The sequence below is a fragment of the Oncorhynchus tshawytscha genome, linkage group LG05 (assembly GCF_018296145.1).
Source record: "Oncorhynchus tshawytscha isolate Ot180627B linkage group LG05, Otsh_v2.0, whole genome shotgun sequence".
In the NCBI taxonomy this organism is placed as follows: Eukaryota; Metazoa; Chordata; class Actinopteri; order Salmoniformes; family Salmonidae; genus Oncorhynchus; species Oncorhynchus tshawytscha.
The window spans coordinates 62,470,297-62,485,501 of NC_056433.1; the positions used below are offsets into that span (position 1 = coordinate 62,470,297).

Consider the following 15,205-nt stretch of genomic DNA (forward strand, 5'->3'; position numbering starts at 1 on the left):
GGGTGAGATTTTCAAAGATTCCTTTCTTTGCAAACTGAACAAGTGGAAATACAAAATCGATTGTGCATGCTATATGGACCTTTTTAGGATATGAAAAAGGATTTTATCTAACAAAACGACACTTCATATCTCTGGCACCCTTTTGGATGATGAATCAGAGCAAAATTTCAGAATCTAAGTACACATTTCAGAGGTGAATTTATCAAACATTGCGGTGAAAACTTTTGTTAGGAGCTCTCCTCAAACAATAGCATGGCATTTTTTCGCAGTACTAGCTACTGTAAATTGGACAGCGCAGTTATATTAACAAGAATTTAAGCTTTCAGCCGATATAAGACACTTATATGTACCGACATTTGTTGTTTCTCTAAAACCTGTGATTTTGGCATAACGCACTGCATGATTTACAACTGTCCCGTTGATGGGACCCCTGTCCTGAAGAAGCTTTTAACAGGCACGGTGGTGACTTCCTTCACGGTCTATAACACTGTTATAGTCTCCCATCATAATGATTTGATCATTTGTTGCCTGTAAATTCAATAAATTGGTATAACATTTTTGTTAATTAATATCGTCACACCTTTTGAGTTCCTTTGTACATGACAGAAAATTATTTCACCACCCTCATTCCTTTTTCCAAACAATTTCATCTAAGGATGTAGAGTGAGTTTCCTGTAAACAGTATGTTATATTCCTTTTCTTTTAGCCACATAAAAACTGATCATCTTTTTTATAATCTGCTAAACTGGTACAATTATAACTAGCTATGCTTATTCCCTCCTTACCATAACTAGATACTATTCTCAGTCTAAATCGGCAATAATTAGCGCTTGTAAAGTTACTGCCATGAGGTATTATGACAGTCAAAATGAGAGATTTCAAATGTTTGATATTTACAATTCAGGAAACAGGTTCTAGCAATATTCGTTTTATTCCCTTGCCTGTGAGCCAATGCCACAGATGTTAGAAAATTGAGTCAAGATATTATGTGTGTGCTAAATCTGAGTAGGTTGTGTATGATATTGGATGTGATTTTAGTGAGTGTGTATGATGTCTTAATAAGAGTAAGACTATAATGTGTGATGTCCAAATAAATAATAACCCAGACAATTTGCATGGTTGCGTGTCTGTGTGTAACATGTACTGCGTATAGCCTTAATATTCAGGATGATAATTGTAACTCCTATCATATCACCACCATAGTTGCATCATAATTACCTTTAACATCATTCCTGTCTGTTGACTTTGACAGTAACACATCTCTGTCTGTCTGCAGGGAGCAGTGAAGGTTCAGAGCTCAGCGAGGAGATGTCCTGGCCAGCCTTTGAGAGGTAACCATCTGTACAGACACACACACACACACGTGTGAAGGTCTTTGACCAAAGCTTAGCCTACAGGCAAGCAGCACTTGCTGCCTTCTGAGCCGCTCTCTCCTAGTCTCTCACCGGCTCCATGCTAGTGTGACAGAAGGTTTTTGGTAATGCCTAGGCTTCAGCTCAGTGGGCGAACACAGTCTTGACGTATTGAGGTTCAAACACAGTAACAGGTCACAGAAGCCCTTATGTCCCACCGTCCGTTGATCTGTACCAGAACAACCGTCCTGAAAGAACCTGAACAACCGTCCTGAACCCAACCCTGACGCTTTGCCAAAACGACGTCAACCTTAACCTTTACAACCGTAACACTAATCTGAACCTTTACAATGAGCCAAGCTGAGAGAACCCAACCTTAACAGTGTTCCGTGCCTCCACCCTGTGCCTGTCCCACCCTGAACAGGACTCGGTTCTATCACTCTCTGGGGCCTGTGACCCGCGTGGCCAGAATCCCCTACAGAGGAGGCCTGAGGCCCAGCAGGTACACACACACATTGCGCCCCTACTCCTCCTCTGTGCCCCTACTCCTCCTATACACCCCTCTCAACCATCTCTCCACCCTGCCATCTGCTGCCCCCATATCCCACAGCTCCTATCTCTGCCTGGGGCCAGTGTGCTTGTGTGTGTGGGGGGGGGGATTGGTTCTTCTATCTTCTAAGTCCCAACAAGTATAGTAAAACAAGGGAAATTCTCCCTTGTGGGGACATTTATCACGTCCCCATGAGGACAAACACTATTTTAGGCTTAGGGGTTAGGGTTATGTTCGGGGTTAGGGAAAATAGGATTTTGATTGGAAATTAATTTTAGGTTCCCACGAGGATAGAAGATCATAACGTGTGTGTGTGTGTGTGTGTGGTATAATCAGGTGGTGGGCCTCTGTGGGTGATTCTCCGTTAAACCAGACCATTTTAGCAACACTCTTGCTCTCCCTGTATGGCATATCTCACATACATTTTAATGACTTGTTTACTGTTCAAACATTGATATGGGATCGTCAATGAATCATTATGTGGACCCTGCAGGTTTTGTTAGAAGTGACAGATTCAGAATGTTCCAGTAAGTTCCCAGTGTCATACTGCTGGGGGCTCTGCTCTGTCAGTCAGGGATGACCTGCTATACACTTCCATTCTAGCTCCATACAGTTATGATGGATTGTGTTCTCTTCTCTCTAATGCTTCACTGGTTTCCTTCTTGCTCCCACTGGCTGCCCTCTTCTTACTCTCTGTGATCACAGCCAGACAGACTCTGCACTGGAACCTTCCAGGAATATATTGAAAGGAAAATGCATCTGTGGAATTGATTCAAAGCAAACCAAATACTGCTGCTACACAGTTGATTGAATTTGCAGATAGGTCAGTTCAGATATTGATTAATGAGGAAACTTCCCTACAGATTCCGACTGGCCATACTTCAGACAAAGTGCTTTTCGTATTTCTGTGAGTGCATGTCTGTTTATGTCCTTGTCACGGAGTGTGCGTCTGTTTGTGTTTCTGTGTGTGTGTGTGTGTGTTGTAACCCTGCTGTGTTCTGCTGTAGCTCGGCAGAGTCTGAGGAGTTAGCGGTGCACCTGTACCCTGGAGCCGTCACCGTACAGGGAGTCCTACGACGCAAGACTGTCCTCAAGGAGGGCAAGAAACCCACGGTGAGAACATACACTACCACACACACAGAACATATTGTATTTACAGAAGGAACACAAACGTGTACTGTACAGACAGAGAAGGACATATACATGCACACACACACACACAGCCAGCCATCTGTTTTGTCAGGGTTGTCCATGTAGCTGTGTGTTGGTGAGAGCCCAGCAGTGCTGTAGAAACACTGTCAAGACTAAGCAAAACAGTACACCTCAGAGACTAATAAATACATTCAAACCACCAGCTCCCTTTTCTCTTTCTCTCTCTCTCCCCCTCTTCTGTTTCTCTGCCCTTTCACTGTGGTACCCCTGTTCTCTGTGCTCTTTCGCTGCATTCCTCCTGCTCTCTATCGCTTCCCTCCTGCTCTCTATCGCTTCCCTCTCTCCCTGCTGTATCTCAGCTGTCTCATCTATTGCTGTCATCCTGACTGTTATTTGTATTTAATGAGCTTCTCTCTGCTGTCGCTCTGGGATGGAAACTCATCTGGGCATGGTTATATGCCTGAGGCTGGCAGAGCTGACATAAGGCTACGTAAGGGTAGCATAAGGTTTACAGTAGGTGACATAAGACCTGTTTTCGTTGATATAACAACTTCTCGGCCTCTGTATGATTCCCTCTTTCTGTCTTTTTTTTGCATATGCACGCAACACACGCACAGTCAGAGCCACACTCCATTAGTCTTTTATTACTCTGTGAGCCTGTGTTTCCTCTCAGCAGGTCTCGTTTAGAGCAGACATTTTATTCTCCAACCAACCAGGCCTGGAAAAAGCTCATACTCTCTCTCTCTGTCCCGCTGTCTCTGTGTTGCTCTACATCTCACTCGCTCCATATTTACTTCTTTGTCCCTGTCTCTCTGCTGAAGCAAACAAGCGGCAACAGAATTATATCTGTAGTCAACATAACTCACAGATTTCCACTATAACATCTATTTATATTTGCGTCTGTACTGGTCTATGTAGTAGCCTAAACTCTGTCTTCAATAATGGACTACTGTTATAAGCATATCCTATTGATTTATGTGTACTGTATGTTGCCCTGAAACTAGTTGTATGTATTAGGAGTATCTTTTAAAGTTGTATTGTATTGATAGACTGGTGTAAGTGACAATTGCGTATGACCTATAAACCCTGACCTCTGACTGTGTGTATAGGTAGCGTCGTGGACCAAGTTCTGGGTGGCTCTGTGTGGAACTCAGCTCTACTTCTACCCTGCCAAGTCCCTAAAGGCCACAGAGAGAAAGCATGTAAGTCTCTCTCAGCCCTCCCACTCTACACCTCCCTCCCTCATACCATCCCCTTCCACACACTCTGGGTCTCCAGACCTGGCTGTTGCTACCTCATTGTTCCAGTGTGATAAATCCAGCCAGCAAAGGGAAAGCGGGAGGGAGTGAGAAGGTGTGTGTGGACAGTATCAGTTTGACAGGGAAATAGTACTCGCACAGCAGATTTGAAACTGCACAGGAGCTCAGAGAAAGGAGAGAGCGAGAGGAATGAAAAACTAGTGGAGCGCCTGATGGAGGGATGTTGTCATGGGTCTTGGGGCTAGAGCAGTGGGTGGGGATGTTGTCATTGGGCTAGGGGCTAGAGCAGTGGGTGGGGATGTTGTCATGGGTCTAGCGCAGTGGGAGGGGATGTTGTCATGGGGCTAGCACAGTGGGAGGGGATGTTGTCATGGGTCTAGGGGCTAGCGCAGTGGGAGGGGATTTTGTCATGGGTCTAGGGGCTAGCGCAGTGGGAGGGGATGTTGTCATGGGTCTAGGGGCTAGCGCAGTGGGAGGGGATGTTGTCATGGGTCTAGGGGCTAGCGCAGTGGGAGGGGATGTTGTCATGGGTCTAGGGGCTAGCGCAGTGGGAGGGGATGTTGTCATGGGTCTAGGGGCTAGCGCAGTGGGAGGGGATGTTGTCATGGGTCTAGGGGCTAGAGCAGTGGGTGGGGATGTTGTCAGGGGGCTAGAGCAGTGGGAGGGGATGTTGTCATGGGGCTAGAGCAGTGGGAGGGGATGTTGTCATGGGGCTAGAGCAGTGGGTGGGGATGTTGTCATGGGGCTAGAGCAGTGGGTGGGGATGTTGTCATGGGGCTAGAGCAGTGGGTGGGGATGTTGTCATGGGGCTAGAGCAGTGGGTGGGGATGTTGTCATGGGGCTAGCAAAGTGGGAGGGGATGTTGTCATGGGTCTAGGGGCTAGAGCAGTGGGTGGGGATGTTGTCATGGGTCTAGGGGCTAGAGCAGTGGGTGGGGATGTTGTCATGGGGCTAGAGCAGTGGGTGGGGATGTTGTCATGGGGCTAGAGAAGTGGGAGGGGATGTTGTCATGGGGCTAGAGAAGTGGGAGGGGATGTTGTCATGGGGCTAGAGCAGTGGGAGGGGATGCTGTCATGGGGCTAGAGCAGTGGGTGGGGATGTTGTCATGGGGCTAGAGCAGTGGGAGGGGATGTTGTCATGGGGCTAGAGCAGTGGGAGGGGATGTTGTCATGGGGCTAGAGAAGTGGGTGGGGATGTTGTCATGGGTCTAGGGGCTAGAGCAGTGGGTGGGGATGTTGTCATGGGTCTAGGGGCTAGAGCAGTGGGTGGGGATGTTGTCATGGGTCTAGGGGCTAGCGCAGTGGGAGGATGTTGTCATGGGTCTAGGGGCTAGAGCAGTGGGTGGGGATGTTGTCATGGGTCTAGGGGCTAGCGCAGTGGGTGGGGATGTTGTCTAGGGGCTAGCGCAGTGGGTGGGGATGTTGTCATGGGTCTAGGGGCTAGCGCAGTGGGAGGGGATGTTGTCATGGGTCTAGGGGCTAGGAGGGATGGAGGGATGTTGTCATGGGTCTAGGGGCTAGCGCAGTGGGAGGGGATGTTGTCATGGGTCTAGGGGCTAGCGCAGTGGGTGGGGATGTTGTCATGGGGCTAGAGCAGTGGGTGGGGATGTTGTCAGGGGCTAGAGCAGTGGGAGGGATGTTGTCATGGGGCTAGGCAGTGGGTGGGGATGTTGTCATGGGGCTAGAGCAGTGGGTGGGGATGTTGTCATGGGGCTAAAGCAGTGGGTGGGGATGTTGTCATGGGGCTAGAGCAGTGGGAGGGGATGTTGTCATGGGGCTAGCAAAGTGGGAGGGGATGTTGTCATGGGTCTAGGGGCTAGAGCAGTGGGTGGGGATGTTGTCATGGGTCTAGGGGCTAGAGCAGTGGGTGGGGATGTTGTCATGGGGCTAGAGCAGTGGGTGGGGATGTTGTCATGGGGCTAGAGAAGTGGGAGGGGATGTTGTCATGGGGCTAGAGAAGTGGGAGGGGATGTTGTCATGGGGCTAGAGCAGTGGGAGGGGATGCTGTCATGGGGCTAGAGCAGTGGGTGGGGATGTTGTCATGGGGCTAGAGCAGTGGGAGGGGATGTTGTCATGGGGCTAGAGCAGTGGGAGGGGATGTTGTCATGGGGCTAGAGCAGTGGGAGGGGATGTTGTCATGGGGCTAGAGAAGTGGGTGGGGATGTTGTCATGGGTCTAGGGGCTAGAGCAGTGGGTGGGGATGTTGTCATGGGTCTAGGGGCTAGAGCAGTGGGTGGGGATGTTGTCATGGGTCTAGGGGCTAGCGCAGTGGGAGGGGATGTTGTCATGGGTCTAGGGGCTAGAGCAGTGGGTGGGGATGTTGTCATGGGTCTAGGGGCCAGCGCAGTGGGTGGGGATGTTGTCTAGGGGCTAGCGCAGTGGGTGGGGATGTTGTCATGGGGTCTAGGGGCTAGCGCAGTGGGTGGGGATGTTGTCATGGGTCTAGGGGCTAGCGCAGTGGGAGGGGATGTTATGGGGCTAGAGCAGTGGGGGGGTGGAGGGATGTTGTCATGGGTCTAGGGGCTAGCGCAGTGGGAGGGGATGTTGTTATGGGTCTAGGGGCTAGCGCAGTGGGAGGGGATGTTGAGGGATGGGTCTAGGGGCTAGAGCAGTGGGAGGGGATGGAGGGATGTTGTCATGGGTCTAGGGGCTAGTGCAGGGGAGGGGATGTTGTCATGGGTCTAGGGGCTAGCGCAGTGGGAGGGGATGGAGGGATGTTGTCTAGGGGCTAGCGCAGAGTATGGGGATGTTGTCATAGGGCTAGGGGCTAGCCCAGTGGGAGGGGATGGAGGGATGTTGTCTAGGGGCTAGTGCAGACTGTGGGGATGTTGTCATGGGGCTAGGGGCTAGCGTAGTGGGTGGGGATGTTGTCATGGGGCTAGGGGCTAGCGTAGTGGGTGGGGATGTTGTCATGGGTCTTGGGGCTAGCGCAGTGGGTGGGGATGTTGTCATGGGTCTAGGGGCTAGCGCAGTGGGTGGGGATGTTGTCATGGGGCTAGGGGCTAGCCCAGTGGGAGGGGATGGAGGGATGTTGTCTAGGGGCTAGCGCAGTGGGTGGGGATGTTGTCATGGGTCTAGGGGCTAGCGCAGTGGGTGGGGATGTTGTCATGGGGCTAGGGGCTAGCGCAGTTGGTGGGGATGTTGTCATGGGTCTAGGGGCTAGCGCAGTGGGTGGGGATGTTGTCATGGGGCTAGGGGCTAGCCCAGTGGGAGGGGATGGAGGGATGTTGTCTTGGGGCTAGCGCAGTGGAGGGAATGGAGGGATGTTGTCTAGGGTCTAGTGCAGTGTGTGGGGATGTTGTAATGGGTCTAGGGGCTAGCCCAGTGGGAGGGGATGGAGGGATGTTGTCATGGGTCTTGGGGCTAGCGCAGTGGGAGGGGATGGAGGGATTTTAAGAGTGGAGCAGCATCTGGTAGCACTCATTGGATAATGAGACCAAGGATATAATCCTAGTCCTCTGTGTCACTCGCAGGGTAATGGGAACCTCGTGGCAGGGAAACACACACATACAGCGCCATCTACAAACTGAGTGCAGTCTGCAGACAACTGTTTTCAAACTCTCACAAATGTAATTTTTTTCTGTAGTGTCTTAGGTTTCAGAAAGAATACTTGTATAGGACTATAAGAAACAGCAATAATATCAGAATGCTCTCTTCTCTCCTTTTCTTCTCTCCCTTTTCTTCTCCCTCTTCCCTTCCCTTCTCCTTCTTTTCTTATTCTCCCTCTCTTCTCTCCTTCTCCCTCTCCCTTTTCTTATCTTATCTTCTCCTCTCTTCTTCTCCCTATCTTCTCTTCTTTTCCCTCTCCCTTCTCTTCTCCTCCCTCTCCCTTCTCTTCTCCTCCCTCTCCCTTCTCTTCTTTTCCCTCTTCTTTTCCCCCTCCTTTCTCTTCCTCTCCCCTCTCTTCTCTTCCCTCTCCCTTCTCTTATTTTCCCTCATCTTCTCCTCCCTCTCTCTTCTTCTCCCTCTCCCTTCTCCTCTCCTCCTCTCCCTTATCTTCTCTCCTTCTCCCTTTCCCCTTATTCTCCCTTCTCTTCTCTCCTTCTCCATTTCCCCTTATTCTCCCTTCTCTTCTCTCCTTCTCCATTTCCCCTTATTCTCCCTTTTCTTCTCTCTTATTCTCCCTCTTCTCTTCTCCTCCCACTCTCTTCTCTTCTTATCCCACTCTCCTCTTTTCTTTTCCCTCTCCCTTCACTCCCTCTCCCTTCACTTCCTCTCCCTTCACTTCCTCTCCCTTCACTTCCTCTCCCTTCACTTCCTCTCCCCTCACTTCCTCTCCCCTCACTTCCTCTCCCTTCACTTCCTCTCCCTTCACTTCCTCTCCCTTCACTTCCTCTCCCTTCACTTCCTCTCCCTTCACTTCTCTTCCCTTCTCTCCTTCTCCCTATCTCTTCTCCTCCCTCTCCCTTCTCATTCTCTTCTCCCTTTTCTCTCCTCTTCTCCCTTTCATCTCTTCTTCTTCCTCTCCCTTCTCTCTTCTCCTCTTCTTCTCTCTTCTCCACTTCTGCTCCCTTCTCTTGTCCCTTCTCTTCTCTCCTCCTCCCTCTCTCTTCTTTTCCTCTCCCTTCTCTCCTCTTCTCCCTCTCCCTTCTCTTGTCCTGCCCTCCCTTCTCTCCTCTTCTCCCTTCTCTTGTCCCTCTCCCTTCTCTTGTCCGCCCCTCCCTTCTTTCTTCTTTCTTCTCTTCTTCTCCCTCTCCCTTCTCCTTCTCTTCTCCCTCTTCTCTTCTCTCCTCCTTCTCTTCTCCCTCTTCTCTTCTCTCCTCCTCCCTCTTCTTTTCCCTCCCCCTTTTCTTCCTCTCCCTTCTTTTCTCTCCCTTCTTTTCTTCCCCCTCTCCCTTCTCTTCTCTACCTTCTCCTCCCTCTCCCTTCTTCTCCCTCTCTTCTCCCCCTTCTCTTCTTCGCCCTTCTCTTCTCCCTTATCTTCTTCTCCCTCTTCTCTTCTCCTCCCACTCCCTTCTCTTCTCTTCTTTTCCCTCTCTCCTCTTTTCTTTTCCCTCTCCCTTCACTTCCTCTCCCTTCACTTCCTCTCCCTTCACTTCCTCTCCCTTCTCTTCCTCTCCCTTCACTTCCTCTCCCTTCACTTCCTCTCCCTTCACTTCCTCTCCCTTCACTTCCTCTCCCTTCTCTTCCCTTCTCCCCATCTCTTCTCCTCCCTCTCCCTTCTCCTTCTCTTCTCCCTCTTCTCTCCCTTCCCTTCTCCCTCTCTTCTCTCCTCTTCTCTTCTCCCTTTTCTTCTCCCTCTTCTTCCTCCTCCTCTCTCCTCCTTCCTCTCCCTTCTCTCTTCTCCTCCCCTCTCTTCTCCCTTCTCTTTTTCTCCCTTCTCTTCTCCCTTCTCTTCTCTCCTCCTCCCTCTCTCTTCTTTTCCTCTCCCTTCTCTCCTCTCTCCCTTCTCTTCCCCTCCCTTATATTCTTCTTCTCTTCTCTCCTCCTCCCTCTCTTCTCCCCCTCCCTTCTTCTCCCTTCTCTTCTTTTCCCTCTCTTCTCTTCTTTTCCTTCTCTCATCTTCTCCCTCTCTCGTCTTCTCCCTCTTCTCCTCCCTCTCTCCTCTTCTCTTCCCTCTCTCCCCTTCTCTTCCCTCTCTCCCCTTCTCTCTCCTCTTCTCTTCCCTCTCTCCTCTTCTCTTCCCTCTCTCCTCTTCTCTTCTCATCAGTTCAAGTCATCTAGCAGTAAGAGTGTGTGTGTCGTGGGGTTAATGGCCATCATGGCAGACGACCCTGAACATCCCGACATCTTCCTGCTCACAGACTCTGAACATGGTGAGACTGTGACTGTTTGATTGACAGTTAATCAGCCAATCACATACAGACATGAATGTTCAGCCAAACTACTTATCTCCATTCCTCAGATGAACTGGATGTCCTTGGTGTAAATCCTCAACACACCCCATACATACTCTCTCTCACATGCACTATACACCCATATTGTATGCAGATGTGATCACATGCATAAACACGTGTGTACCGACAAATACACACAGGTTCCTGTCTGTCTGACCCAACAGTATCCCTGTCTGCTATGTGTACTGCATGCCTGTCATATCTGACCATCTGTCTTTTTCTTCCTACAAACACACATATATATACATACACACACACACAGTAAGTCTCTGTTCTCATATGTTCTGTATTGCTGCAGCTTCATGGCTCCTGCTGTACACAGATGGAGATGGGAGACTGAATCCCAGTTCTCTGCTACAGTGACATTTTGTGACCGTGTGTCTCTGTGTTTCCTAGGTAACACCTATAAGTACCAGGCAGGGAACAAAATGAACGCCCTGCTGTGGTTCAAACACCTCAGTGCTGCCTGCCAGAGCAACAGACAACAGGTAACAGACACACATACCCACACTCACCCACACATATACCCACACCAACCAGCCCTCACACTTTTCTCTCTCTCTCTCCAGGTCCCAGCCAATTTGATGTCCTTTGAATGATTGCTGCTGAAGAGGACAGAACGATAGAGAGAGAAAAGAAAGGAATAGGGGAGGAGATGAGAAGGAGGGTTAGTGACTTAGCAGCAGGAGCTTTCACTGCCATGACCCCTGACCTACACACCCTGACCCCAGCCCATTGGCAACCCCCCACCACTGCCTTAACTTAAGGAGCCGTGTGTGTGTATGAGTGTGTTGAAGCAGTGGTTAATTTGGCTGCGTAGATTACTGAATGGGGAACTACACCACTTCTCCTTTCTTGTTGTCTCCGTAGTTTTTTCCAGTGGACTATCAACCTCGTGGAACTATGGGATGTCTCCTCTCCTCTTTCTTGGGATGGATGGACATTATTTATCCTTTATCCTTGTTTTTCATCACTCCCCCTCTTCTTGACACACTGTGGTCTGGTGGAAGACAGTCTGCACTTTGTAGGGCAGGACTTACACAACAACACACTCACAAACAACACTGGACTAAGCCAATGGAATGGGATTTTAAACACTTTTCTTTATCACACTTTGACTCACACACACAAGACCCCAATGTTGTCTTCACACACTTGACATGAGTTGGGCTCACAAAACTGACACTTTTCGCTCATTCACATATGCACAAATGTACACACAAGCACACACACTCGGACAAGGGGGAGTGAGCGTGTGATTGCAGCATTGTGAACATGAAGGGCTCTGATTCTCAATCTATTCCAGCAGAATCTACTCCCACACACACGTCCTGAATGTCTCCAACTGTTTTCTATTCCAGAGCCTCCCCTTCTCGGGTCTATGTATGTGAGCGCGTATGCTAGGTCACATCACCGATACCATAAACCCAGTGTCTAAGCTTTCCTCTATTCCACTGTTATGGACCCAGTTATATCTCTTTTAGAAATAGGCTTTTGGGTTACTCTCTGTACAGACGTCTATGCTCTGTCCACTTGTTAAGGCTCTAGATTCCCCAGAACACACACACACATTAACACTAAAGACTTGAAAGCTGTGAAAAGGTGAACGATAGAGCAGAGTGAAAGATGGGGGAGTGTTGGAGGGATACTTGGGGATTTTGGCAATGAGGTCCTTTTAACCACTTCCCCAGAGTCCGATGAAGTCATGGAAACCATTTGTATGTCTCTGTGTCCAGTATGAAGGAAGTTGGAGGTAGTTTCGCGAGACAATGCTAACTAGTGTTAGCACAATGGCTGGAAGTCTATTGGTATCTACTAGAATGCTAACAGATACCCATAGACAGAGACATACAAATGGTTTCCATGACTTCATCGAACTCTGGGGAAGTGGTTAAAAGGACCTCATTGCCAAAATCCCCAAGTATCCCTCCAACACCAGACAAATGATGTTCTCAACTTGTTGTTTTGTTGTTGCTTTAACATGAGTGGGAGATTCAGGCCCTGAGCTAACCTGCTTCACAACTCTAGAGTGTGTGTTTTATACACACGGACTGCTACAGACTGCTGCAGACACACACACGCACACACGAAGCTATCTGGAGCCATTCAGAATTCATTTTAACGATTTTGTTTAGTGTTTTAGTTTCCTTGGTGTGCTGGATGTACTGGCAGTATTACCCTGTAGATGACATGCAAATGTCTAGCTTGTTTTAATTGTCTGTTACATTTCTGTTACATTTTATTTTTGGTTTCTTCACTTTTTCTGACAATTGTATACCTTTTTTTATTTACTTGTTTTTGATTTTATTGTTGTAGTTTTTGAATGTTTTCGGTACAGACCTATTACACTCTAAGGCAGAGTTCCCTGGCAGCCTCTAGACCTTTCCCCTGGTCCATACTCCTGGCATCTTCACAGGGGTGTGCCAATGTACCAAACACGTTTTATTTCAGATTTGGGAGCAAGTGTTACAATTAGAACAAATTAAATTAATATGTTTTTGGGGAAAGGAATAAGGATGGTGTAGTAACATGTATTCTGATACTAGTCATCTCAGAAAGGACTTAAAGCTTTAATAGTGATTTATCCTACATTATAAACTGGGTGGTTTGAGCGATGAATGCTTATTTGGCTAAAGCCGTGGTATATCAGACCGTATACTGTACCATGGGTATGACAAGACATGTATTTATACTGCTCTAATTACGTTGGTAACCAGTTTATAATAGCAATAAGGCACCTTGGGGGTTTGTGATATATGGCCAATATACCACGGCTATGGACTGTATCCAGGCACTCCGCGTTGCGTCTTGCATAAGAACAGTCCTTTGCCATGGTATATTGGCCATATACCACACCCCCTCGGGCCGTATTGCTTAATTCTCTCCTGTCTCTGTCTCAACTTGATAGTCAGGTTAGGTCCTGACTTGTAACAATGATTTACATCTCCCATCTGTTCCTATAGCTATGTTTGTCTCTTTTAGTTCACATGTCTATTGTCTACTTACAATCGGAGGTCCAGCAAGTTCGCATAACATTCCTCACACCTCAAACTGACACTGTACTCTAGCAGCAAGAGACTCCATCTCCCATGGGCCTTGTGTGGCAGCTGTTGTCTCTTAGGTCCTCTAGAGGCTGAGCTAATGGGATTAGGTAGGTAGAACTTATCCCTAACCACTGATATATAGGGCCAGACTTTTATTCACCCCCTAATGGCTTGGTGTAATCTGATCCTAGATCTGAGGCTAAGGGCAACTTCTACATACTCCATTTCAATGACCTACAGAGGCTCATTTCAGATGGTCAACTCCTCAGCTCTTGGTAGTTATCCCAGCATGACCACACACACACACACACATCTACAGCATCAGCTCCATTAACAGCTACGCTCCAGCAGGGCTCTGTCATACACAAACGAGTGGATGAGGAAGCCAGAGAAAGAGAGGAATGAGAGGGGTAGCGTTAGTGATACAAAGGGATGAGAGGAAAGTAATAGTATGAGTGTGTAGAACTTTTAATTTGTATTTTTTTTAAAATTATACCTTATTAATATTAGATAGGCAGAGCCTCTAGGGTGTCATTTCCTCACTGTTGAGCAGTGTGTAGAGCTCTGTGGGAAGTGGTATGGCATATTCTATGTGGAGTGAGTATGAACAGAGAGTTGAATGAATCTAGTACAGATGGTGGGGTGCAGGAGCTGGACGGCGAAGCAATCGGACAGAAGCTGCCCACAGAAGACCAGCAGAGGCGAAAGCATTCTGTTTCCCCTCTGTTCTCTTTTCCACTCCCATCTCTTGTTTCCTCTCACATCACTACTCCCCTTCTCTTTCTCCTCTGGACATAGACGGCTTCAATGCAAGATGAAAAGGGTGAGATGAAATGCAAGAAAGGTATTTTCCCATGTTAGTGTCGTGTCAAACAGGGCGTGAGTGATGTTTGGATGTATACCAGTGTCATAACTAACTTACTATTATAGGTAAAGGTTTAGGAGTGCCCTTGAGCTTTTACAATCTGTTAGGGTGGGCCTTTTGTTTCTGAGAACTTTCTGAATGTCAAAAAGGTTTGTGAGGTTTCCACATTGTAACCAAAATTTACAAGGTTTCTGTGTCAATGTACAAATGCACAACCGTGTGTACTGTCTGAGTGAAGTTGCTTTTTGGATTTGTCTGCAGCTCTCATTTTTATTTTCCTTTACAGTTCAGCTGAGGTGACTGGTTTACACAGGAGGGGGGTGCTGTGGTGTTGTGTGTGCACTGTAGGAATGGAGAAGTTGCCTGTAGCCATAGTTAAGCATATTCCCTCCAAATCCTAATTTTAACCATAGGGAAAATGTATAACTGACCTTGGATCATTGTCTAGGGCGACATCTACCTACTCTACTCCATATGGCTCAGTTGGAGAGTGATGTTTATGATGTGTTGAAGACGTCACTTAGCTCTGTCCATGCCCCATGAACTGTGGGGTGTGTCCATGTGCCATCCCTCTACCACCTGTACCCTGACCCCGGTGAGGACCCACCCATGTCATGTGGCCCAGGTTTGCACTATGACCTCTGAACTGAGTGATGTGACCCGAGCCTCATCCAGACAACCAATAAACACTCTGCCCTTTTTATACTCTGTCCCTTTGGTTCGCTTTTATTTATTTAAACATGGTTTCAGCTAAATGTGGTGTATGAATGTGTGTGTAAGGCCAGGAATTTTGACCTACCACATGAACTGTTAAATGTCCTGGACAGTGCTTGTGGTTAGAAAAAAAAACTTGTGTGTGTGTGTCTAAACTGGTGTTAATACATTTTAGGTCCTGATTGACCTACAATCCTTCCTACTGAAATAAACCTACTTGAATTGTTGAACTAGTGTTATAGTTTTTCAATTGACTTGATCTCAATTTCTCTCAATTCAATTCAAATGGCTTTATTGGCATGGGAAACATGTTTACATTGCCAAAGCAAATGGAATAGACAATAAACAAAAGGGAAATAAACAAGAGAAACATAAGTAAACATTACACTCACAAAAGTTTTAAAAGAATAGCCATTTCATATATATTATTGGC

The 15,205-nt window shown here is 47.9% G+C and overlaps 1 protein-coding gene across 5 annotated transcripts in view; it reads left to right on the forward strand.

Moving 5' to 3' along the window:
* Positions 1-14,999, forward strand: part of ralgps2 (Ral GEF with PH domain and SH3 binding motif 2) — a 139,493-nt gene extending 124,494 nt beyond the window's left edge. For 2 of the 5 annotated variants that reach the window (XM_024421745.2, XM_024421746.2), the window contains exons 13-19: positions 1,277-1,331; positions 1,777-1,854; positions 2,910-3,015; positions 4,164-4,256; positions 9,963-10,068; positions 10,546-10,637; positions 10,719-14,999. In XM_024421745.2, coding sequence (XP_024277513.1) covers positions 1,277-1,331; positions 1,777-1,854; positions 2,910-3,015; positions 4,164-4,256; positions 9,963-10,068; positions 10,546-10,637; positions 10,719-10,748 — 560 coding nt within the window. In that variant the 3' untranslated portion in view covers positions 10,749-14,999. The remainder of the gene's footprint in view (positions 1-1,276; positions 1,332-1,776; positions 1,855-2,909; positions 3,016-4,163; positions 4,257-9,962; positions 10,069-10,545; positions 10,638-10,718) is intronic. The other 3 variants (XR_002953610.2, XR_002953611.2, XM_024421747.2) reach the window with 3 other exon arrangements.
* Positions 15,000-15,205: the final 206 nt, after the last annotated feature.